This window comes from Trachypithecus francoisi, unplaced genomic scaffold, assembly GCF_009764315.1.
Source record: "Trachypithecus francoisi isolate TF-2019V2 unplaced genomic scaffold, Tfra_2.0 Lachesis_group8, whole genome shotgun sequence".
Lineage (NCBI taxonomy): Eukaryota > Metazoa > Chordata > Mammalia > Primates > Cercopithecidae > Trachypithecus > Trachypithecus francoisi.
The window spans coordinates 57,890,042-57,916,314 of NW_022681473.1; the positions used below are offsets into that span (position 1 = coordinate 57,890,042).

A 26,273-nucleotide genomic window follows, 5' to 3' on the forward strand; every position below is an offset into this window, starting at 1 on the left:
CCTATCCTTTAAAACTCTATTTTGGTGAGCAATGGATACCCTAAATATCCTGACTGACTTGATCACTATGTGTTATATAACATGTAATAATTTCACATGTACCTCACAAATTCATACAAATAAAAAACTTCAAAATTCTGTTTTGTGGTATTTTTATAATTTAGGTATATTAGTGAAATACTGGCCTCATGCTTATAATCCTAGCACTTTTGGGAGGCCGAGGTGGGTGGATTGTTTGAACCAAGAATTCAAGACCAACCTGGGCAACACACGGAAACCCCATCTCCATACACACATTTTTTTTTTTTTTTTTTTTTTTTAAATTAGCCAAGTGTGGCGGTGCACTTCTGGGAGCAAGAGTTGAGAGAATTCCCTTGAGCCTGGGAGGTCGAGGCTGCAGTGAGCCATGATCAAGCCATACTGCATTCCAGTTTGGGTGACAGAGCAAGATCCTGTCTCAAAAATAAAATGCTGCATGTGAATATGTATATGGGAAATGCATTCTTTTTCCAGATAGGATAGAATCAAAAGTTTAGAGACCATACAGAGGAATACGAATAAACTAATTTTTAAAAGTTTAGCCTTTTTACCAAACAAAGAAACGCAAAAATAAGAAAACATTTCCTCCTAAGAAATTTGTCACACTTTTCTTTAAATCAATGAGGTAACCAGTCTTTTGTTTGTGGTAAGAAACAAGGGGTAGTGGGATCTAGCCAAGGGGAGAGACACCAGCCAGGGATTAGAACTTAATAAGCAGTACTTGTAATTCGAGGGTGTATGTGTGTGTGTGTGAAATCTTCAATGTGTGCCCTTCTCTGGCCCTGGATTTCCTCAGGAGAGAGAGACTGTGGACCATGGAAGGGCAGAGGACATAGCTTAAGTCACTTGACTGGGCTCTATACTCCTTGAGAAGAAGGGCCACCCTGCAGCATTGGCTAAAGTGGGATGGAAGAAAAGGCTGGAAGGTGTACAGATGAGTCAACAGCCCCAGTCAGTAGGGGCACTCCATGGGCTGCACCATTACATTCCCCAGTAGTTCCCAATCAGGCCATGCGACTACTCACCAAGCTCTCTTCAAACCACTCCTTTATGTAGGCAGCTGTTGGGCCAGGGATCTGGCTGAGGAGGGCTGCTCTCTCCTGAGGAAGCTCCAACATCTCCAAGGCCAGCCTCAAGTCCTCGATGAGATGGAGCACCGGGAAGGGGTTCATGTATGAGGCTGGGGAAGCCAGTCCAGGCTCACAAGTACCATCACTAAGATCTGTACCTGTTTTAGTGCCTGCAACGAGAGAGAGGTGGAAACTCAGTAAGAAGGGTGGACACCATGGGCAAGGAACTAGTAAAGAGCAAAGGTGGTGAAAAACAGGTGAAAGGGACAGATAAGAAGCTGGGAGTGAGCTGGGCATGGTGGTGCATGCCTGTAGTCTCAGCTACTTGGGAGGCTGAAGCAGGAAGATCACTTGAGTCCAGGAGTTCCAGGCTATTGTGCACAGTATCAGGCTTGAGAATAGTCACTACTCTCCAGCCTGGGCAACAGAGTGAGACCCCATCTTTAAATAAAGAAACCTGGAAGGCCACCTCGACCCCAGCTGAATCACTCACAATGTAAACTTTCCAGAAATCATCTTTATCTAATCTTGGGCTGGACAGTGTAAAAAGAGGCATGCACAGGTGGATGACAGTACCCTTTGGGACTGACATATGAAGCTCACACACTTAGACAACTGGGAAAGCACAGCCAGTCCTCACTAGGGACCACAAACTGCTACTTTAGGCAGTAAGATCTCATTCTTCAGCTTTTAGAATAATTTTTTTCTTTATATTAATGTCATAGATTGCAGTTGGCCATCAGAGATTCCTCTATTCCTGTGTGTGCATTCCACTCCTCTGATAAAGGGATGGATCTTGACTCTGGGCTGGCTTGGTGACTTGCTCTGATCAACGAATGCAATGGAAGTGACTCTCTACCAGCTCTGGGCCTGGGCCTTAAGAGGTCTAACAGGTTCCACTCTTTCTTTGACCCTAAACCACCATGTAACAAAGCCCAGTTACCCTGCTAGAAAAACAGCCCCACCTTTCTTAGCCCTCCCAGCTGTAGTGACAGACATGTGAATGAAGCCATCCAGGATCTTCCAGCCCCCAAGAGCCACCCCAGCTGACACCATGTGGAACAGGGAGGAGACACACCTGCAGTGCTACTCAAATCATGAAATTACAAGGAAACGATGGTAGTTTTAAGCCAGTATGTTTGGTTTGGCTTATCCCACAGCAACAGATGGCAATTACTATATTCATTTTCGTGAGAGTTTAGTGAACTGGAATCTTTCTGGATCTTCCCAGTTGGGAGATCTTTATATTCTCTATATATCTCTATATGCTCTTAAATTTGTATTTATATATAACTCCATTTTGCCTCCTTATTGTGGGCTGTGGAGTCTCTGAGAGAGTCCATGGTCCATGTTACATTTAGCCGAGTTCCCAGCATCATGCACTCTACCCAGTAGACACTGAAAAGGAATCTGACCAAATGCCTGCACATATAATTGAACGAGTATCTGGAGAGAGAGTGCTTCAATGTCCTCAGAGATCTGGTATATTGGGTCAGCTCTTTCTAATTTGATAAGCCCCAAATTCGACTGTTCCACCACTTTTTTATTTGTTTGTTTGAGACAGAGTCTCGCTCTGTTGCCCAGGCTGGAGTGCAGTGGCACGATCTCGGCTCACAGCAAGGTCCGCCTCCCGGGTTCACACCATTCTCCTGCCTCAGCCTCCCAAGCAGCTGGGACTACAGGTGCCCACCACCACACCCAGCTAATTTTTTGTATTTTTTAGTAGAGACGGGGTTTCACCGTGTTAGCCAGGATGGTCTCAATCTCCTGATCTTGTGATCCGCCCGCCTCGGCCTCCCAACGTGCTGGGATTACAGATGTGAGCCACTGCGTCCAGCCTGTTCCACCATTCTTACACCCATTTAACAGCAGCAGCAGCAGCAGCAAAAGTCTCCTTTCCATAAGTTCAGGGATATATTTTTCAAATCAAAACTGGGGCAACAGTGTAACAAAGGAAGTCTGTGCTTCTTTCAGCAGTAAACACTTTAGAAACTATGGTTTAGGTGGTGGAATTTCTAGGGCATTTGGATTATTTATAAGGCCAACCGAATGAGAGATTTGAAATTCGGACTCTACTGGAAATTGTGAGCTTGGGGCCACCACATCCATGGTATGCTGCAGGCCTGACGTCCAATTACAGGTCCCTTTACTCTTCTCAGAGCCAACCTCCTCCTTGCCAGGCAGTCTTGGGAAATGAGAAATCCACACAGATGGAAACAATTACCATTTGATTGCCAGTTTGCTTTCTGAAAATGCATGATACAGGGAATCATGGATCACAATCCACAAACAAGTCAGAGGCTCTGGGGAGCCAGGAAACTGCCCAATTACCCACCACTGTGATGTGTGCTCAGCACTTTCTGGCTCCTACAAATCCAATTAAGAGTGAACTGGGAAGAGCCACAGCCAAACTTCAGGGAAGAAAATGGAGAGAAGCAGAGCAAGACCTCCAATCTCCAAATCATTGCTGAGTAATCCCTCTCCATTCTGTACACACGAATTTCAAACACGTAGCCATTCAGTTTCATTTTAAGTATTTCATAAACGTAGGAAGAATGAGTCAGGCTAAAAGGTGGATGGAAGATCTGGGTTTTCATTAACTTTATACCACTGTGTGGCCTTGGAAAAGTCTCTTCCTTTCTTTGGGACCCTCTCTGCCCTAAAGCTTTGGGATTCTTTCCTACTATTCAGAGTGTGTGTGTGTACATGTGTGTGTGTACATGTATATCTGTGCCAAGTTTTACAGGCATATGTGTATATATATATAAAAAACTTTAATTTATATTTCTTTGCAACTTGTATTTCTTTTATTACTTTATCAAAACCAACAGTCAATAAATACTAGATGAAGGAAGTGAAAAGATAAATATTTTGTCCCTGAGCTAGTGGTAATGACAGTGACGGAAAAGCCTCAGATGACAAACTCCGCTTGATTTTAAATTTAAGAATCAGATAAGGTTACAGGGCAGAAAACTAAGGGAAGAAGAAACTTTCAGATGCCACCATAGGGCTTTGGGATGCAAATGGCAAAATGATATTGAATAAGCATCCACACAAAAGGAGATACAATTCTAAATTTCCTCTCAGAGGAAGAGTTTGGTAACCAGCCTCCAATAAGCCGTCAGTGACCCATTCCTCTTAATGTTCGTAATTTGTGGATATTATATCACAGTTGCTCCGTGTCACCAGTAGAATATGACAGAAATGATGGAACATTACTTCCAAGGCTAGGTTATAAAAAGCACTGTGACTCCTTCTGCTTTATTATATCAGGCCACTCGCTCTAGGGGAAGGCCACTGCCATGATATAAGGACATTCAATCACCCCTACAGAGAAGTCCATATGGTGAGGAAATATGGCTACCTGTCAGGAGACATCAAAGAACTGAGCCCTTCTACCAATGGCCATATGAGTGAGCCACTGTGGAAGGGATCTTCCAGCCCAGGTGTTCCCAACCCCAGCCACAGACTGGTAGCAGTCCATGGCCTGTTAGGAACTGGGCCACACAGCAGGAGGTGAGCAGTGGGCCAATGAGCATTACTACCTGAGCTCCACCTTCTGTCAGATCACTGGTGGCATTAGAGTCTCATAGGTGCGCGAACCCTATTGTGAACTGTGCATGCGAGGGATCTAGGTTGCTCACTCCTTATGAGAATCTAACAAATGCCTGGTGATCTGAGGTAGAACAGGTTCATCCTGAAACCTTCCCCCGACCCTCCAGGTCCATGGAAAAACTGTCTTTGACAAAACCGTTCCCTGGTGCCAAAAAGGTTAGGGATTGCTGCTCCAGCCCCAGAGAAGCCTTCAGATGACTGTAGCCCCAGCTAATATCTTAACTATAACCCTTTAAAAGACCTAAGGCAGAACCACCCAACTAAACTACTCCTGAATTCCTGGCAGATAGAAACAGATGATAAATGTTTGTTATTGTATGATGCTATGTTTGGGGTAATTTATGTTACACAGTAAAATAGCTAAAAATAAAAATAGCTGAGAATATTCTGAGAAGTACAATCAAGAGACACTTGCCATACACTGCTAAAATATGCTGCTAGAATTACTCTCACAGAAAAAAATAAGATCTTTATTCTATACCATACACAAAAATAAAATTTAGACAGACAAGGATTATATGCTTAAAAAACTGAACTAGAAATACAAAGAGAAGATAAGTCAAAACTGAGTTAGAGGAAGATTTTATAGGCACAAGAGCAATTGAGCAAGACATAAAAGAACAATAAATCTGACTACATAAAATTAACTTCTGGAATATTAAAAACAAAATTAAATTAAAAGACAAATTATAGCCTGAAAAACCTACTTGTAGGCCAGGAGTGGTGGCTAATGCCTGTAATCCTAGTATTTTGGGAGGCCGAGGCGGGCAGATCACTTGAGGTCAGGAGTTCGAGACTGGCCTGGCCAACATGGCAAAACCCTGTCTCTACTAAAAATACAAAAATTAGCCATGCATGGTGGCAGGCCCCAGTAATCCCAGCTACTCAGGAGGCTGAGGCAGGAAAATCGCTTGATCCCAGGAGGCAGAGGTTGTAGTGAGCTGAGATGGTGCCATTGCACTCCAGCCTGGGCAACAAGAAGAAAATTCTGTCTCCAAAAAAAAAAACAAAAAACAAAACAAAACAAAAAACCTACTTGTATCAATTACAACAAAAGCTCAGTACAGCCTTCATTAAAAAAAAAAAAAAAAGAGACCTTATCTATCAATAAAAAAAAGTCCCCAATTCACTTCTCACACATAAAACAGGCACAAGGTTCTTATGGGGGTAATTCTAGAATTAAAAAACAAAAGTAAAAAATAAAAATATGGAAAGAAAATGTTTTTGCACTAGTAAATAGAACATTTAAAAATGATATTCAATTTTCATCTACGTAAATTGTTGAAAATGCAAATGCAATGATAGTCAATGTTGGCAAGCTCATATGCTGTTCATAAGGGTACCCTCATACACTGTTACTAGACACAAAGACCAGCCTAATCTTTCTGAAAAGCAATTTGGCAAGATACAGGAAAAATATTCATAGCTTTTGACCTAGCAAGTCCAATTCTAGAAAGTTAACCTAAGGAAATATAACCAGACATGTAGTCAAAGATTAATATATAAGAATCATCTCAGCAGCATCTTAATTTTCCAAAAGTAGGGGAAAAATTCTCCCAAATTGGTGAATGTTTAAATAACTTCTGAAACAAAGAATATGATTCATATAGCTATATAAAAAACAATTATCTAAAGATTCAATAACATGGGGAAATACTTGCCTTATTCAGTAAAAAAGTTTTAAATATATGTATACGGTGTATATATACAGAAAAATACACAAATGTTGACAATATTTTCATTACTTGTATAACATTTGTTTTAAACTTTAAATTTGTTGAATATAAGTGAGACATTCAAGTTTGACATTTAGTTTGCACAGGGACTGTAGGTTCTCTTGTTCTCTGAAAGTCCCCACAGGATGCTAGACAATATGGAAGAATTCAGGCCTTTATTTGGTCAGGAAATCAAGTGAGTAAACCCAGACAGGTTTCTTCCTTGTGCTGTTGATTAGCTTTCCCTCTCTCCATAATTGCATTAGTGAAAGGGGGGAAAACCTGGTAGTATTTTCACAGAACAATCATTTCAGAAAATCCCAGAGCAGGCTTCTTGGTAAGCTAGCCATGTACTGCTTAACGGGGAGCCTTCTGGAAACAGGACAGACTCAACTGCCAGGAGTCCCCCTTACCCACAATGAACAAACAGAAAAGCTGAAAAAGATAACACCCTTATTTTATTTTTATTTTTTAAATGTGGAGCCAAGCCTGAAAGACAGTAAAAACCTTGGGTACCAGAAACATAGTGAACTCAACGGTGAAATTAATTCAAGCTGACTCTACAGTAGCCCAGGGCCAAATACCCAGCTATAGGGAGGAACCAAGGTTGGGACTTGAGATTTTAATGTCTCCAGTGAAAGCAGTAAGTTGAAAGTGAGACCCCTATAGAAAGAAAGTACCCCCGAAGTATTGCCTATTTCATAAAGAGGTCTGAAAAATTTCACCCAACGGCAGGGAAGCTTGCAGTATGCTAAGGGGCCCCCTACATGTTTATAATTCCACATATATACACCCTCCCTCACCCCCAGTGAGACATCAAACCTACAGTCCTCTGCATACTACTGGTATAGTGCCAAATTTCTACTATGCACTTACTACTGAAACCCCGAACCAGAAATCAACATATATACACACAAAATGGTCCAGAATAGTGCAACACCTAAAGCCCAGCATTAGCAAATGCAAAATCTCCCAGGAGGCTCATTTCCACACTCCGCACACATTCCCCGCAATTATCCCCTGTAAAAAAAATTACAACCACAGTGGGAAACAAATCAAAATAGAACAAAAACAATAAATAAAGAAAATGTGTACCCTAAAACCTGGGATTAACAGGACAATTTAGAAGGCACAATAAACCACTAATACTAGATATGCCTAACTATAAGGCAAGATTTACCCCCCAAATTTCACAGAAAAGGGTAATTCAACTTACAGTCAAGCCTAAAGTTTCTCTTTGGGGCATTCTATTTCATTTTGAGCAACAAAGTATTCAGAGTAGCACAAATGTTTTCAACTTTCAGTGCTCACTGAAGTCACCTGAGCAGTTTTACAAACTACAGATGCCTGGGCCCTCCTCCAGGGATTCTAATTTAATTGGTCTGAGGTGTGACCTGGGGGGTAATAAAAAGTTTTCCAGGTGACACTAAAATGATACTTAAGCTGAAACCATGGCACTAGCGGATCACCTCAATCAAATCTAGCTTTGATGGTTATAGAGGTCACCTGAGAATTTTTATTTTAAGGAAGAAAACCAAAATTTAATGAAGATGTAGTAATTATTTTTGAGGATAAGACCACATACAATGCGGGTGCTATAGGATTTCATTGAAAGCCTGTTCTTTTCTTTTTTCTTTTTTTTTTTTTTTGAGACAGAGTCTCTCTCTGTCACCCAGGCTGGAGTGCAGTGGCACGATCTCAGCTCACTGCAACCTCCACCTCCCAGTGATTCTCCTGCCTCAGCGTCCTGAGTAGCTGGGACTACAGGCACGCACCACCACGCCTGGCTAATTTTTGTATTTAGCAGAGACGGGGTTTTGCCATATTGCCCAGCGTGGTCTCAAACTCCTGAGCTTGTGATCTGCCTGCCTCCGCCTCCCAAAGTGCTGGGATAAAGGCGTGAGCCACCACACCCGGCTGAAAGCCTTTTAATGATTGCTTTTGAAAGCACATAGGTATGTATGTGGTAGTGACTGGGGTTGTTCAGGTATTTTGTTCTCCTCTGCTTGCATTCTTAGTAGGCTTACAGTTCTGTCCCTTGAAGTCACTCATGGTCCCATAACTTCCTTTGGCCAATAAACAGAAACTATGTGTATCACTGGGAGAAAGTCTAAGAGCCAGTACACAATTCCCCATATCTCTTCCACCTTCCCTGACTCCTGGCAATAGTGGAGACTCAATCAGCCTGTGTTCAAGTGAAGATGATAAGGACCAGAGCTCTCGGCAGATCTCAGAGAACTTGCAATGTGCACAAGAAGTAAACCTTTGTGTTTCAAACTACTGACATTTCAGTAGTTTCTCACTGCAACATAACTTAGCCTATCTTCATTCATGCAAAATATATATGTTGTACAATTAAGACATATAAACAAGATAAACTTTTAAAATCTAATCTTTTACTATGTAAATAGAGTTCTTTGGCATGAGACGAAATAGCTGATGACAGCATCATATGTGAATTTTAAAAGTGTTGTATTTAAAACAACTTCCAAGTAAGGATGGTGTGTTCTAAAACCTTGCCACTTAAAAGTGGGGTCCACATGAGTAGCAATAGCAAAACCTGAGAGTTCATTAGAAATACAGAGTCTCAGATCCCATCCCAGACCTACAAATAGGAATCTGCATCCCCAAATGCTCTAAACTGCTCTAGAATGCTAGGATTATTCAAAAAGAGCTCTTATAATGATAGAAACAAAGATAAGTATAAAAAGCTCGAATAAAATTATTTCATCAGATACACCAGTGGCAGGAATGGTGGCGGGCACCTGTAATCCCAATTACTCAGGAGGCTGAGAATTGCTTGAACCTAGGAGATGGAGGTTTCAGTGAGCCAAGATTACACCACTGTACTCCAGCCTGGGCAACAGAGCAAGACTCTGTCTCAAAAAAAAGAAAAAACCAAGTGCCAATGAGACAAGAAGTTCATAAATTAACATATCATTTTGAATTACTGAAAGCCTTTTAATTAGTGCTTAAACATATAACTAAATCAATACATGAATATTATGAATAAATATTTTGTCTATTTGGGAATATTTGGGCATATTTCATATGTTTTATGTAATTAAAGGAGAAAAGGAAGAAATAAAAACCTTAAAGAAAATGAAAGCATGATTTTAAAAAATAGGAAAATTTGAAAAAAAATACAAACCAAAATAAAGAATGCAGCGAAACAAATTAAAAATTAAATGAACAGGTTAAATGGCAGATGAGAGAATTATTGGAGAGGAAGATAGACCTGAAGAATGCTGCATACAGAGACACAAGTGAAAAATACAAAAGAGGAGTAGCAAGCATGGAATTAAAAAAGAATGACAAGGTCCAACACAATTCTTCAGGAATTCCAGAATAATACAGAGGATGAAGCAGAGGCAACAAATAAAATGGCTATGAATTTTTCAGAATGGAAAACTTGAGTCCTCTCAGTTTAAAGACACTCACTGAGTCCCAGGAATAATACATCAAAACAAATCCACCAAAGAAACAACACAGTGAAACTGAAGAATACCAAAGATAAACAGGAAGTTTAAAAACAACCAGAGATAGAAGACAGATACAGATTGCCAGACTTCTCATTAGCAATAAATCCCTGTGACCACAAAATAATACCTATGGATAGTGCCCAACCTACAAGCCTGTATAAGATAAACTATCATTCAAGATTAGGAACATTTAAGGACATTTTTCAAATAACAACTAATACAATCAATTACTCACAGACTATCAAATTTTAAGGAAGAAAAGTATATCATGCAAAAAAAAGCAGCACGATAAAAGAATCAACTATGATTGGAAAGGTTGTTAAAATTGTTAAAACGCTGTCAATTTAAAAAACAATAATTTGGAGAATATAAAGATAATAGAATACTAAACAAAAATAATGTGGAAGATGGGGCAGTGATGGGAATTAAAGCATTCTAAGAGTCAAGTATTATTTATTTTATTTTTATTTTATCTTTTGAGATGGAGTCTGGCTCTGTGGCCCAGGCTGGACTGCAGTGGTGCGATCTCAGCTCACTGCAAGCTCCGCCTTCTGCGTTCATGCCATTCTCCTGCCTCAGCCTCACGAGTAGCTAGGACTACAGGTGCCCGCCATCACGCCCGGCTAATTTTTCACTGTGTTAGCCAGGATGGTCTCGATTTCCTGACCTCGTGATCCGCCCGCCTCGGCCTCCCAAAGTGCTGGGATTACAGGCATGAGCCACCGCGCCCAGTTGTCTTATAAAGAAATTTAGGCCGGGCGCGGTGGCTCAAGCCTGTAATCCCAGCACTTTGGGAGGCCAAGACGGGCGGATCACGAGGTCAGGAGATCGAGACCATCCTGGCTAACACGGTGAAACCCCGTCTCTACTAAAAATACAAAAAAAACTAGCCGGGCGAGGTGGCGGCGCCTGTAGTCCCAGCTACTCGGGAGGCTGAGGCAGGAGAATGGCCTGAACCCGGGAGGCGGAGCTTGCAGTGAGCTGAGATCTGGCCACTGCACTCCAGCCTGGGTGACAGAGCGAGACTCTGTCTCAAAAAAAAGAAAAAGAAATTTAATCGTAGTTTAAATTTTTTTCCACACAGAAAATACCAGGCCAAATGCTTTTATATGTTAATTCTATCAAACATTAAAGAATAATTCCAATCTAACAAAGTATTTTAGATAAAATATAAAGGCCAACTTGATGCTAACAAAATGGAAAGCCTCAGTAAAATGGACACATTTCTAGAAAAACTTAACTTGCCAAGACTCAATTAAGAAAACCCGTCCACACCATTACAAGAAAAAAATCTTCAAACAAGAATACACAATGCCCACACAGTTTTGCAGCTCAGTTCCTATACCTACAACTATAGCAAATATTTAAGGAACACATAGTTCCAGCCTTATCCACTCTTTCAGAGAATGGAAAACAAGGCACAGTTCCATAAAGGACTGGGAGATGGGGTCTACTAGTGAGGGAAAAATGGAATGAGGGCTGTTAAACAGCGGGTGCCCCAGTAGCAGTTTTGACCTCTTCATACAAAGGGCAGTCTTTAATAGCTCTGCCCCTTAGACACTCCTAAAACCCCCACTCCAACTCTTCTGAACAAAGTCCTAGCAGGGCTCTCCCAACCGCAATGCGAAACAGCGAGTCTGTTACTGATGACTGCTATATGCTGCTCCACCTCAGAGAAGCCGGGATAAGACCAGTTAAGGACTGTTCAGGGTATGGTCTCAACAGCCTTCAGCACCACAGCTGACTTCATTCACAGGCCGACGGGAAGAATCTTGGTCTTGATCAGAACTTTCTCTGCCCCTGCACAATCTTTTGTTGTTTTCTTTTTACAAACCCAGACGCTAATCAGAGTTGGCAGAATGGCCCCAGCTGACAGGGCAACCTCTTTAACTGTCATAAAACAGACTCCTCTTAACTATTCCTCCTCAGTGAGTACTGCTTGTACATAAGTGCATGAGTAACCTCCTGCATATCCAAGAGGAATAAGTGGCCCTCTGTGTCCTGACCACGTGGCTCTCTGGTCCCCTGCCAGAAGTAGCCTGACAAAGTAGCCACTGAATCTGTCAGTTCACAAATTAAGCCCCATGCAAAATTAGTGTCTGTGGCAGTTGCTCTGGGCCATCCAGAGGGAGGTAATTAAGCAATATATAGTTCAATTTCAATTGTCAACAGTGTAATTCATTACAGTGTAATTTGCAAGCAGAATCACAGGGACTAATCAGGAGGAAGACTAGATCAAAGGTTAACATCCTACTGGAAACTATAATAATGGTCTTTCATATTGGAACCAAGTCATTATTGACACAGGTCCTAGAGTCTTTAACAGCCACCCTTTCCCAACTTTCTGATACAAAATCCTGAGGTCCAAATCTAGTATAGTCCCACTCTAGTATAGTCTAGTCACCTGGGATTCAGCCATTCCGATTTTAAGAATTCAACTTTACAAGGAGTTTCATTTAATAGTCCTGCTTACAAGGCATTTCTTTTTGCATTTACAAGAACCAATTTCTATCTCTCACACCTCCCAAGCGTTGACCACCTGAGATGAAGGCCATCACACCATGGCTCTGGAGAGGCGTAATTACCACTTGCGCATCAGGATGTCCTCTCAGAGTACTCCTGGTCTGATTGTTTACAGGAGTGATAATCATCCTGCACTGTTTGCACTTTTTTAGTTGATGGGGGAGGAGACGGACATTTTTTTGCACTAAAAGCTTAATTACATAAACATTGATATCACATGCCCAAAGTGCACTCTTTTTAGAAGGAGTTTTGGAAAGTAAACAGTAATCTAGCCTACTGTAATTAATAAGAGGCAATTCCTTGTTATATAGTATATGATTATTAGTGATCACTGAATAAATTACATCCATTTTAGTAGGAATCTGTGTTGTTTTCATGTAAGTGGCTACTATTTGGGAAGTGCAGGAAGCCCATAAAGGTTTTTTCCATTGAAATACATGGTAACTGTGAGAAAACACATTCTTTGGGTACTTGAGTACTTTGATGGAAAAGCAGTTGTGTTTTGGCAGTGGTGGCGGCACTACTTGACATCAGGCAATCTGAAATTAATCACAGAATATAAATAAAGAGGAAGATTTAAATGTTCACACAAAAATGTCATTTCTGCAGGATCTATGGTATCATGATGTGGTGCCATAGTTTTCCAACTTCTTTAGCTGTGCCACTGTTAAGCAAAGGAACCCTTGTTTGCAAGAAATAACGTAAGAGAGACAAGAAGAAAACCACTCTGGCTTAGGGATTGTGATCAAGAAGAGAAAAGTATCCTTCCCTCTGTTAATTCTTTTCTCCTACAGACAGCCCCATGCATCAACATAAAAACCAGCCCAGGAATAAAAGGAGCCCGAAAGAGACTCAGATGGCCCTGGACTCAAATCTCAGCAGTATGATCTTGGAGGGTACAAATAATTTAATACTAATATCAATAAAACAAATAACTTGGACCAATTCAGCACTTTCAAGGTGCCTTATTTGCATTAATTCAACCCTCACAATAATATGAGACAGGTACTATTATTACCGCTATTTTATCAATAAGTAAATTGAGGCTCAGAAGAATTAAGCAATTTGTCCAAAGATCCCACAGCCAGCACTAAATGGCTGAGCTGGGATTCAAATCCCTACAGTCCAACTCTGTAGTCCACATTAATAACCACAAAAATTCCTAACCTCTTTGGTCCAATTTGGCTCAGCCATTTTAATGCCATCATAAAAATGAGGAAAATTGTCCTCAACAATCTTGAGAAAAAGTATCCTGAACAAGGCATTCAAAAGAATGATCATTATTTTTATCAAGAATAGCATAGAAAATATGCCCTCCAGATACTCACTAGTAACCTCAATGTTGAATAATGTGTCAAATAGCTCCTGTCAAATATCTATGTGAGCCAGTTACTACTTCAGGGATGGTTCACGGGACATACAAACTACTAGTTTTCCAATAAATAAATAAATAATTTGTTATTCCAAAAAGAATCAGTGAAACAAAGGTGAAAATAGAGAAAATAAATGAAGTTCAGTATGCAGTCAGATAGAGGATGTATACAGAAACCTATATGTATACCTCCTAACCAATGAAAAGGAGATCCTAGTCACAAAAGCAAATAAAATACATCTAGCATATATTAAATGCTTATTAACCAAAATGCCTAAAACCACCAATTAAGGCACTGGAGATACAGTTGCAGAGCCTCTGTCCTTAAGAAACTCACATGCCGGTGCAGGAGGCAGACAATAAAGAGGCAAATATGAATGTGATAGGTCAGGAAATAAGTGCTATAAAGAAGTATAAACAAGATACAAGAACCGAGTTATGTGGGAATGCATGATAGACACAGTCAGGGAAGGCCTTCTGATATGGTAACATTTCAGCATAAGCCTAGATCTGGAGGAGGGCATTCCAGGAAAGGGGAGAGCAAGAGCATGGTTAAAGTGAGATAAGCCCTGGGAACATAAAAGGGATGCATAAAGGGCTGCAAAAACCAAGTCATGCCAAGACCTTGCTGGCCATGGTAAGAGTTTTAAACTTTATCCTGAGATGGGAAGCCATTGAGGAATTTTGGAGAGAGAAGTGATATGACTTAATTTACATTTTCAGGTTTACTCTGCAGCTCTGTGGAAAAGAGTCTATAAAGGAGCAAGAACAGACACAGAGAGCAATCAGAAGACTATGTATCAATTTTGCAGACCCTGGGCAAATCCAGCAATGGATGCACAAGCCATATACAGTGAAAACCACAAAACTCAGATGGGTGAAATAAGAGCTTTAATAAATGAGAATGCTACCTTGTCCCCAGAAAAGATTCAACATGAGAAAGATTATTTTTAGTCCCTCATTAATCTATCAAGAACTAACATTTTATAGTGCTTACTATGTGCCAGGCACTGTTCTAAGCACCTTACGTGTGTTAACACAGGCAACTCTCTAAGATGGGTACTATTACTATTCTCATTTCAAATATGAGGAAACTGAGGCACAGACCATGCAAGTAACTTGTTGTAGAGCTAGGATTTCAAACAAGTAGTCTGGCTACAGGTATTCCTCCCTACCAATCTGCAAAGAACCAATTTGCAAAGAATGCCTTCTCTCTATAAAACTCTCACGCCTGCTCCAGACAGAGAAGCCCAGGAGTCCTTCTAGATGGAACTTTCCAAGATGGAGGACTAAGGAATGGAAGGACAGAGCAGTTTGTACTGGAAGATCAGAAGAATAGGTCTCCTGGGTTTCACACAACCCACACTTAGGGCCCCTCTCTCCACACACATCCCAGATTCTCAATTGCAGATCCTGGGTCAAGGCAAGGCCTTAAGGATCCAGCCACATAATGTCTCTCAGAGACAAAATGAATTTTGCCAGAGGCGCTGTCATTTCAGGAATGCCTGTATGGAGAAATCAGGAAGCAGAAAGAGGTACTGACCCCACACAAGGCTACTTTTCTTTAGAAGTCTGATTCATCGCTCAAAAATTCAATATTGTGAAAGTGTCAGTTCTTCCCAACATGATCTAAGTTAAATGCAATCGCAATCAAAATCCCAGAAAGGTACTTTGTGATAAAAAAAAAAAAAAAACTGACTCTAAATTTCATACGAAGAGGCAAAAGGTAGCCAACACAACATTGAAGAACAAAGTTGGAGGACTGACAGCACCCAACTTCAAGACTTACTATAAAGCTACAGTAATCAACACAGTGTGGTATTGGTGAAAGAAAAAATAAACAAATAAATCCATGAAACAGAATAGAGAGCTCAAAAATAGACCAGAATATGCATCACAAAAATATAATCAAATGGCCTTTGACAAAGCAGCAAAGATAATACATAGAGAAAAGACAGTATTTTCATCCCTCCCTGACAACCATGGAAGAGGTCTGACAGGGGCTCGCTCAGTCTCCCTTTTGCTCTTTGGCTGAAGGCTCTGAAGTGCTGACTGCCTCAGGCATTTTCAGGTAATGATCCTGTGGCTCTTATCCCAATGCACATAAGCTCCCAAGGAGCTCACAGGTCAGTATCTCTAAAAGGATTGCTAGGAAATCCACTTTCTTGACTCTTTCTCCTCAGTAAGGCATCAGAGACCCTAATCTAGAACATGACATCTGTATTGGCCAGGGTTCTCTAGAGGGACAGAACTAATAAGAGATATGTATACATAAAGGGGAGTTTATTAAGTAGTATTAACTCACACAATCACAAGGTCCCACAATAGGCCATCTGCAAACTGAGGAGCAAGGAAGCCAGTCACAGTCCTAAAGCCGAAGAACTTGAAGTCTGATGTTCAGGGACAGGAAGCATCCAGCACAGGAGAAAGATGTAGGCTGGGAGGCTAAGCTAGTCTAGACTTTTCATGTTTTTCTGCCTGCTTTATATTAGCTAGCAGCTTATTAGATGGTGCCTACCCAGATTAAGGGTGGGTCTGCCTTCCCCAGCCCACTGACTCAAATGTTAATCTCCTTTGGCAGTACTCTCATAGACACACCCAGGATCAATACTTTGCATCCTTCAATCCAATCAAGTTGACACTCAGTATTAAACATCACGACATTCCAGTCTATGCAGCCTCTGAAAAGCAGGACATTAGTCATGGCTTCTCAAGGGCTCTCTATCCACTGAGAAATTGAGAAGCAGACAGATGATAGCTAGCATACATCACAGTACCAACAATAACCTGAAGAAGCTGCAAGACACAGGCACACTCTCCCACCTCAGGCTCAAATACCAAGAGTTCTCTGTAAGTCAAGTGAAATCCTCCAATGGGAAGGAAAAGCAAATGCCTGAGAAGCGGCAGTGTCAGGTACTCTGTGTACCTCCTGGGGTCTAGCCACACTTGGCCCAATACCTTCCTCCATGCTCTCTTCCAGCCACAGCTCAAACAATGAAGAGCAAAGTCCCAAAGAAGCACATCCTATCTACCAATGAGGCTACTGAAGTGTACCAGGTAACGTCAGAAGACTTGGGACCTTCTGGAAAAATTTCCAACAAAAGGTTTGGTCTAATCAATACGGGCTTCTGGTTGCTCCCGTAAAGAAAGGAATCAGCTGGAACAGCTAATTGATAGTCCTTTCAAATTAACCACAGCTTTGCTAGATCTTTTCTAAAAAAAAAAAAGTCCCCTACTGGCTAATGCAAATATTAAAACCAAACAGTTGAGATGGATAAAAAACAATATGGCATAAAGAACATTTGAATCACTAATTGAATCAAAACAAAACTGCCTCCTATCTCTGAAACACACTAGAGACCATCTGAGGAAGCTGACACTTGCATTAGGTGGCAGAGTCTGCTAGATTTCAAGTTTCAGATCAGCTGTAATAAGCCATGAAAAGCCCTGAAAATTTTACATTAGAGTCAGTCTCACTGAACCCAAACTGCCCCGCAGCCAGAATCCAAACTGAGACGGTAGATGGTAGGTACATCCACACTGTCTTAGCAGAGACCAGAACGATCACACCAGACATCAGAGAGTGGTATAAGTTCGTATCAAAGAAAAAAAGAGAGTTGATATACACAATAACACTATTGAAAAATAAATATAACAAGGGACTCTTCTCTATGCCAAAAAAAAAAAAAAAGTAAAAGGAGAGAAGCAGTTTCTGGAATGTGGAGGATGAGACCGCGGTTGCTGGGGTTCCCTGGGCATACCTGCAATGATCCCGTCCATTTGCTCCAGGGCAGCTTCCAGCACATGACTAGCATCAGAAGCCATGACTCCTTTTGCCTGCCTAGTCTCCTCCTCTTCTTACTGAAAATTCAAATACAGAACAAAAGAAAAATTACAGAGAGTTCCACGTTACCCACACAAGATCACAAAAACCTTTCATTCCATCATCACACAATGTGTTTTCATAAGAATCATAATAGCTGACATGTAGTTTCTGCATCTCCACAGCCTTTCCCCTCCTGGCATGAGTGCTTTTTTCATGAATCTTTTTTTTTTTTTTTTTTGAGACGGAGTCTCGCTCTGTCACCCAAGCTGGAGTGCACTGGCCAGATCTCAGCTCACTGCAAGCTCCGCCTCCCGGGTTCACGCCATTCTCCTGCCTCAGCCTCCCGAGTAGCTGGGACTACAGGCGCCTGCCACCTCACCCGGCTAGTTTTTTGTATTTTTTAGTAGAGACGGGGTTTCACCGTGTTAGCCAGGATGGTCTCGATCTCCTGACCTTGTGATCTGCCCACCTCGGCCTCCCAAAGTGCTGGGATTACAGGCTTGAGCCACCGCGCCCGGCCTCATGAATCTTTAGCACACAATCCCATTCACTTCTGTAATGAAAAACCACCAGGGCTCTCCAGAGTCACCTGTGGCAGCAAGACGGCAATTGTTAACACCTCACCAGGTGTAACAATTGGAGTCCCAGGTTCCAGAAGCTCCAACCCCACTGTTTCACTGAGTCTCCTATGCCACTCCACTAAGTGGCGTAGGAGAGCAGTGTACCTAACAGGGACACTGCCAGGGCCAGGGCGTACAAGGCAATGCGGTGCAAAGGCAGGGCCTGGGACAGTCCCTGCAGGGATTTAACTGTCTGCATTTGCCCTAGGCCTGCAGTGCTTTCCGTGGGCAGGTGTGAGTCAGGCTGAGAGGGCTCAAATGCCACTTCCACTCCTTCAATTGGGAAAGGGTGCACTGCCTAGGAAGGCTACAGGCCACGAGGATGTAGAGAGAGCACTGTCCCAGGAGCACTGTAACTGACCATCTTAGATCCACTCTACCCAGCACCATTCGAGGTTCAGAATCCCATCTTTTCAGGGCAGATGAACATCTCCAAGGATACACAGTCCAGTCACTCCCATAATGCTGTATCCCCTAGCTATAGCAAAGGGGAACTGCTCAGTGCCTCTACCCTGTCCCTTGGGCAATTGCGTCCATCTCTAGACAACTCTACCTCAAGGAACGTCTTTAGTTTAAACTCTCTTCCTGCAGCCTCCTCTCATTTTTCTTGTTCCCCACCCTCTCCCTGGGTAGCAGGGAGGGATTTACAATACCACTTGTAATCTCAAGAGAATTAGCTCACGTCTGTAAACTGGAGGAGTTGCTGTTTGCTCATTCAGCAAATCTACACATGTGCCTAGTGGCCATACACGCTATGGAGAACAGAGGCACAGCTCCCACACTCAAGCATGGTGCAGCACAGGAAACAGGTGGTTCTGAAGCTCTTTGCCAGTTTTTCCAGTGAAATGGGACATTCAGAGTGAAGACAGGAAAATGGGCACCACCCAGGAGTGGCTTTGGAGATGGTGTGGATAAGCATATCAAGACCAAGGAACCACACTTGACTGCACCAGGAAGTAATAGTTAAAATTCACAGGCTCCAAAGTCAGATAGCTTGAGTTCAGACCCAGCTCTGCTATGTACTATGTGATCTCTGAGCCTCAGTTTCTTCATCTGTAAAATGGGGATAACAGCATCTAATCCATAGATGTCATGATTAAAATTATGTAGAGAGCACTAAGCATATTCCTTTGCACAAAGTGTTCAATATGTTAGCTGTTTTGTTTGTTTGTTTTAAGTGAGGATATAACATCAGGACATATTTTTGTCAGCTCAGAGGAAACTTTAAACAAAAATAGGTAGGTGCAGAGAGGGAGAACCAGATAAACTCAGGAGGCTGGTTTGTTTGGAGGTGGCAGGCTTGGGGAAGGAAGATAAGCAACCATGCTTGTGAAGGGGGAGAGGGCAGGGATTTACAGGTGCTAAGGCCAAGGAAGGTTCAGAAGCAGGCATTCAGCCTCGGGGGTCAAGAACCACTGCACAGTTAGCTTAGAGGGAATGAGAATGGGAGCTCTCAGGGGTGTCGGGGAACTTCAGTACACCTCAGGGCCCTGGCAGGAGCCAGAAAAGGCTGCAACAAGGAACAGAGCTGCTCCGAGGTGAGATGAGCAGCCCAGGCTGCTATAGAGTGAACACGGTGTGGAAATCCTGGGGCCTGAATGGAGGCCAGCTTCGGACAGGATAAAAGAAGAGGTAGCAGGGAAAAGGGGGGAAGCAGAAGGAGGGAAACAATCTGCAGACTGTCACCTGTTCAGCATAAGGGATATTAAAAGTTTGAAATAATCCCTCCAAATCCTTCCCACTGCTCTTTCAATAAAGGGAAACTTCCAAACTCCTTACTGTGGCCTATGAAGCAGGTCTCAGGATCAGGCCAGGCCATGCTCACATCTCTCCCCTCATGGCTCCTCATGCTTCAGCAGCACTGGTCTCCTGTCTGCTCCCAAGTCCTCCAAGACCTTCCCTCCTCTGTAATACACCTGCCATCCCCCTACCCTGAGCTCACTGCCTGGTTCTCTGCACAGCTGATTTATTCTCATCCTTCAGGTCTCAGATCCAAAGTATCAGAGAGGTCTTCCCCACACCACCCTCCCCGGCACCATGTAAAGCAGCCCCTTCAAGGCACAACAAATCCACAGTATCTTGTTCTATGTATTTGTTTCCTTGCTAACTGGCCACCTTCTCACAGAGGCAGAGGGACCCTGCCTGCCTTGTTTACTCCTAGGTTCCCACTGTCTAGCAGATAGATACTTATGAATAAATGGATAGATCCATGCAGCCAGCATTGTGCTAGGGCCTAGAAGGATATTGATAAATCAGACCTAGTCTCTGACCCCCATGAACCACACAATCTAGTGGAGCAGATGGAAGTATGAACAAACAATTATGACACAGTGCAAGGTGTGTTGATAGAGGCAGGTGTGCAACTTCCCTGGGTCTTGAAGGATGACAGAAGCTTTCTCAGAAGGTGAGGAGGAGAATGCTGTTCCCGGCAGAGAATGTGGTACACATGAAAGCCAGGGAAGCATGCACAGGCAGGATGTAGTTGGCAAAGGCCAAAGTGGTTGATGAGATTATGCAGCAGCACCCAGCTGCTCGAGATGAGTCAAAGCCTTCCATGGAATTCACATATGCAGTACAAGGGCAATGCATGAGAGGAGCCTGGGAATCACACCCACCACATCAGGACACTGGATGCCAGTGCCTAACAAATCAAGTGGCTTCAGATGTAAACATGACAGAGTGTCAAACCCAGAGGGCCCAGGCTATGTGCCCCTGCAACAGAAGGGCCACAAAACAAGACCCACGGGCCCTCTGCCCAGCGATGAGTTTGCACTTGGCAAACAGCAAGCTGGGTGGACCCGTGGGAGCTGGCCTGAAGTGAAACATGATTCAAGGTGTATCCCATTCACAATGCATGACTAGCATCAGAAGCCATGACTCCTTTTGCCAGCCTATTTTCCTCTTCCTGAAAATTCAAATACAGAACAAGGAAACATTACAGAGAGTTCCACATATGCATACAAGACCACAAAACTGCTTAAATCCATTATCATACAATTTACTTTCATAAGAATCCTAGGAGCCCACGTGTAGTTTCTGACAACACAGAAGCAACCAAATGGAAGAGATGCACAGGGCAAGGGACTGGGTGGGGTGGGGAATGCATGGAGCTTCCATAGCCTCTCCAGGGCTGCTACCCAGCAGCACTTCCAGGGGTTCACCAACCCAGAAGTTCTCCAAACCCCTTCCTTCATTTAGGGTTTCTTATAGAAGTTCCATTCCATAGACATGATTAATCCAATCAGTCCTTGGTGATCGAACTCAAGCTCCAGCCCCACTCTCCTCCCTGAGGTAGGAGTCAGGAGGATGGGGAGTGGAGCTGAAAGTTCTAACCCTCTAATCACAGGGTTGGTTTCTCTGGTAACCAGCCCATCCTGCAGGAGTCACCTCATTAGCATAAAGTTGAGTAAGGTTGAAAGGGGCTTATTATGAATAACAAAAGTTGCCCCTTTTCTGTGCTAGGAAACTGGAAGGAGACCAACTACGTACATTTTTTATTATAGTAGTCCCCGCTTATCCTTGGGGGATACATTCCAAGACCCCCAGTGAAAGCCTGAAACAGTGGATGGTACCAAGCCCTATATATAGAATACAATGTTTCCTGTACATACAGACCTATGATGAACTTTAATTTACAAATTAGGCATGGCGCAGTAAGAGATTAACAATAATTAGTAATAAAATAGAACAATTATAATAATACACTGTAGAAACATTATGCCAATGTGTTTTTTTTATTTTGTTTTTGTTTTTTTTGAGACAGGGTCTCACTCTGTCACCCAGGCTAGAGCGCAGTGGCACCATCTCGGCTCACTGCAACCTCCACCTTCCAGGCTCAAGTAATTCTCGTGCCTCATCCTCCTAAGTAGCTGGGATTATAGGTGTGCACTACCACGCCCAGCTAATTTTTGTATTTTGGGTAGAAGACAGGATTTCACCATGTTGGTCAGGCTGATCTCAAACTCCTGGCCTCAAGTGATCCCCCCACCTCGGCCTCCCAAAGTGCTGGGATTATAAGTGTGAGCCACCATGCCTGGCCCTGTCTCTTTCAAAATACCTTTCTGGATGGTACCTTGGGTAACCGAACCCCGGGAAAGCAAAACCATGGGTAAGAGGGGGCTACTGCATATCATAGTATCACAGGTCTCAGAGGTAAACGTGCTGTCTGATGACATGCAGTATGTTCAGTGTTTTTTTTTTTTTTTTTTTTTTTAAAGGAGTCTCACTCTGCCGCCCAGGCTGGAGTGCAGCAGCGCAATCTCAGCTCACTGCAACCTCCGCCTCCCAGGTTCAAGCAAATTCTCCTGCCTCAGTCTCCCAAGTAGCTGGGACTACAGGCACCCGCCACCACGCCCGGCTAATTTTTTGTATTTTTAGTAGAGACAGGGTTTCACCGTGTTAGCCAGGATGGTCTCAATCTCCTGACCTCGTGATCCACCCGCGCTGGCCTCCCAAAGTGCTGGGATTACAGGCATGAACTGGGATATAGAATTTAAATCATGCTCCCCAACAATGAGAGGAGAGCTACAGCAGCTAGTCAAGGGCTTACACAGCACGGACAACAGAGGAATCAACAATGTGCCATGGGGACTGTACGAGGGGCACCCAACCAGCCCAGGAAAGAAAGGAGCGGACACAGAGAAGGACACTGCTCTTATCACAAACAATACAATGACAGTTGTTACATGGAACCAAAGCACTTTTCATTCTCTCTGGACACTTAACATAGCTGGCATTTGACCCTAATGAGCAGGCTGGCTTCTGATACTGAGACACTGTCTCATCCCTGGCCATAAAGATAAGGCAGGGTATGTTGCTTAAGAAAAAATGCAGTCCATCCACAATTCATCCTTCCTTCACTCACAGACCTGTATGTGTGCTGTCATCTTCCTATCTGGGACAGCGTCTGAGGTTGGGGCTCCTGCTCATTACAGGACTTAACCCTTCTCTTCGCTACCAGTGAGGGAGAAAATGATCCCACACCCCCTTAGCTGTAAATGCAGCAAGTGAGGAAGTAACAGCCATGTTTTAGAATGGCAAGGTATATGACATGCCACAGCCACATGAACTGCACCACACAAAGGCCAGTTTGGCACCTGGAAGTTGATTAGGGAGCAAGATCTGTACGTGTTCTAAAATTTAGAAAGTGAGTCACAATTGACCTTCATCATCTGGTATGTTCTGAGGCAAACAGTGATTTACATACTACGTTAACTCCTTTCATGTTTGGCAAAAGAAAATTCTAAGTAGGCAGCATCCACTGATTAAGGTGAGTCTGAAGCAAGTAAACCTTAATTTACTCCACCCACACTGAATTTCATTTCTAAACTTCTTTTCTCTCAATAAAAATGGTTAGGGTTGTAACTGACGTTTGGAGCAGGCTAACACAGCTTTGGATGCTGAAATGAACTAGGAACAGATCTGGAAGTCACCGCTATTCCCTGTTCCTCCAGGATATTCTGAGCCTTGGACACAGTTCGGCTAGAGCTGAGACCTGACTCCTCAGCAGCTGCCACTAGACAGGGGCCAGTATTTCTGCCAGAAGGCAAGACCTGGGGAAGGAGGCCTCAGCCAAGAACCCCACCACAACCACAGAACCTAACTCCTTTCCTACCTCTCCCTTCCCCAAGTGGCGAACAGATGACAAAGAAGTGTCACCATATCACAAGAAACTGGAGTCTTTTCCCCACAATTTACAGGCTTCCCATAAGCCATAGCTGCTCTTAAATGGTTATTTTAAGAAATACCTTTTGCTATCCCTAGGCTTAAGAGAAAGCCTCTTAAAAGGATATAAGAAACCTCTTTGGTAGAGTGGAGCAAGAAGCCATTTGGAGCGTCCAGAAATAAAAAGGACAAAGACAGATATGAAGGAATTTGATGGCAGCGCTAACAACATCCCATATTAACCAATAACTACTTTCTTTCTAAAGGACAAAGGAGAGAGAGTACAGCTTTTATAGACAGACAAGTTAAAACACGGGCTCTGCTGCATAAAGGCTGTGAGTCTTTTAACCTCTTTTAGCCTCAATTGTCTCATCTGTAAAATCAGCATAAAATCAATTTCATTGTTATGGGCAAATGTAAATAAGACAGAACTCAGATAAACACTGCAGGCTTAACCTAAACATTTAATTTAACTGCTTATTTAAACAAGAGAGAGATTTATTCTGAAAGACATAAACTCAAAAGGATACAATGTCATAGCCATAAGGGAAATGCGAGGGTGCAGTTCTGCAGCAAGCCTGTAAGGTCAGCCAGTCCAAAAGCTCTGGGAGAGACTTCATCAGTAATATGAAATTGACAGAATACCTGGTGCATCTGAACATCTTAACAGACTTATATAATTGGTGAAGACTTTGTTTAATTCAATAAGAACAGATAACGACAACTGGGGGAAAATAATAAAGCAGCACAACAAGCATTTTTCTAGAGCTACAGATAAAAAATACAGGACTAGAAGAATTAAGCAGCTCCATCTGAGGAGGAAAAATGGGGTGGGGAGGTGGAAAGGTGGCTGTTTTAACAAATTACATACAATTATTTGAGTCTTTAAATTGTGTGGATATATAGTGGTGACAAAAATTAGAAGAAATAAAAAAGATTAAAAGAGATAATACATGTGGCATGGCAGGCACAGTGCCAAGATTAATGTGGCGTCTGTCTCCTCTTTAGTTACCATATATTGGGCAGATAACAGCTATTTGCTAAGGGTTTACCCAACATTATCTCACGTAATCCCCACACCAGTTAGGAATTATTCTCCCCCGTTACAGATGAGAAAACAGATTAGGCAATTTGCCTGAGGATGCACACCATTTTTCCTCCTGTTCTTCCACTTTCCTGAGACAGAAACCCATTTGGAGGGTTCTGAGGATAGAGTTGACATGATCTGACTTAACCTTTTAAAAGGATTACTCTGGCTGCTGCTTGGAAAATAGACTGCAGGGGATGCAGCAGTGAACACAGGAAACCCGGCAAGAGATGAAGTGACTCAGACCATAATAAATTAGATGTTCTAATTCCTGATATACCTTGAGGACAAAGCCCGTAAGATTTACTAATAAACTGGACATAGGCATGAGAGAGCAGAGTCAAGCGTGCCTACACGGTTTTTGCCCCGAGTACCTACAGAATGTGGAGGTCTGCAGAAGCAACAATGTAGGGTGTCCGGGGATGAAATCAGGAGATTGGTTTTGGAAACGTTCAGCTTAAGATGCCTACAGACACCGAGGAAGTTATGCTAAGTAGCCATTTGGAAATAGGAGTCTGATGTTTACAAAGTCTGGGATGGAGATGTCAAATACATCCTCATAAAGATGTATTTAAGCAATTGCATGAAGTGGCTTAAGAAGTGGTATTAAAACAGAAGAAGCCCCAGGACTCCCTGAAACATTCCACCATGCAGCCACTGGGGAGAAGATGAATGGACAAAGGAGACAGGAGGAGCAGCCAGAAGTGAGAGTGGCACCCAGAAGCCAACCGAAGGGTTTCTGGATAGAGGGCGCAGTCAGGTGCACCAAATGCTGCTGAATAAGACCAGAGCACTTCTCTCTAAACTCACGCTAGTGGTGATCTCATCTGCTCACACAGCCTCACCTGTCCCTGTATTACCTCACCCTAGATGACTACAATAGCCTCCTAACCGGTTACCCTTCTCTGAGTAGCCCTCCCCATTCACTCTGCACTGAAGATTCACCTATCTCAGTGGTCCTCAAACTCTGCTATTAATCAGAATCACCCTGAGAACTAATCAAGCAAGAAGCCCAACCTCCTGTAAGTAGAGCGCCTGACCTTTATGGCTGATCTAGTCATTCGGGTGATTCTGATTCTGACCAAAGTTGAGGAACTGATGGAATGCAAACACAGCCCTGCACCAGGCACCCTTTTGCTTAGACAGCCTCAGGGGCTGGCCACCAGCCACAACAGTAGAAATCATGGTCTATCATCATATGGACTCAACCTACTTGGTCACAGCTTTAACTTTTACCATACATACCTTTTAGCAGACCTC

The 26,273-nt window shown here is 42.8% G+C and overlaps 1 protein-coding gene across 6 annotated transcripts in view; it reads right to left on the reverse strand.

Moving 5' to 3' along the window:
- PPFIBP2 (PPFIA binding protein 2) overlaps window positions 1-26,273 on the reverse strand; it is a 143,781-nt gene that overhangs the window by 90,449 nt on the left and 27,059 nt on the right. For all 6 annotated transcript variants that reach the window (XR_004436128.1, XM_033206945.1, XM_033206932.1 and 3 more), the window contains exons 2-3: window positions 17,578-17,677; window positions 1,065-1,279 (exon numbers count right to left, since the gene is read on the reverse strand). Coding sequence is in view for 5 of the 6 variants with exons in the window: in XM_033206945.1 (XP_033062836.1) it covers window positions 1,065-1,279; window positions 17,578-17,641 (279 nt within the window). In the remaining variant the exon portion in view is untranslated. The remainder of the gene's footprint in view (window positions 1-1,064; window positions 1,280-17,577; window positions 17,678-26,273) is intronic.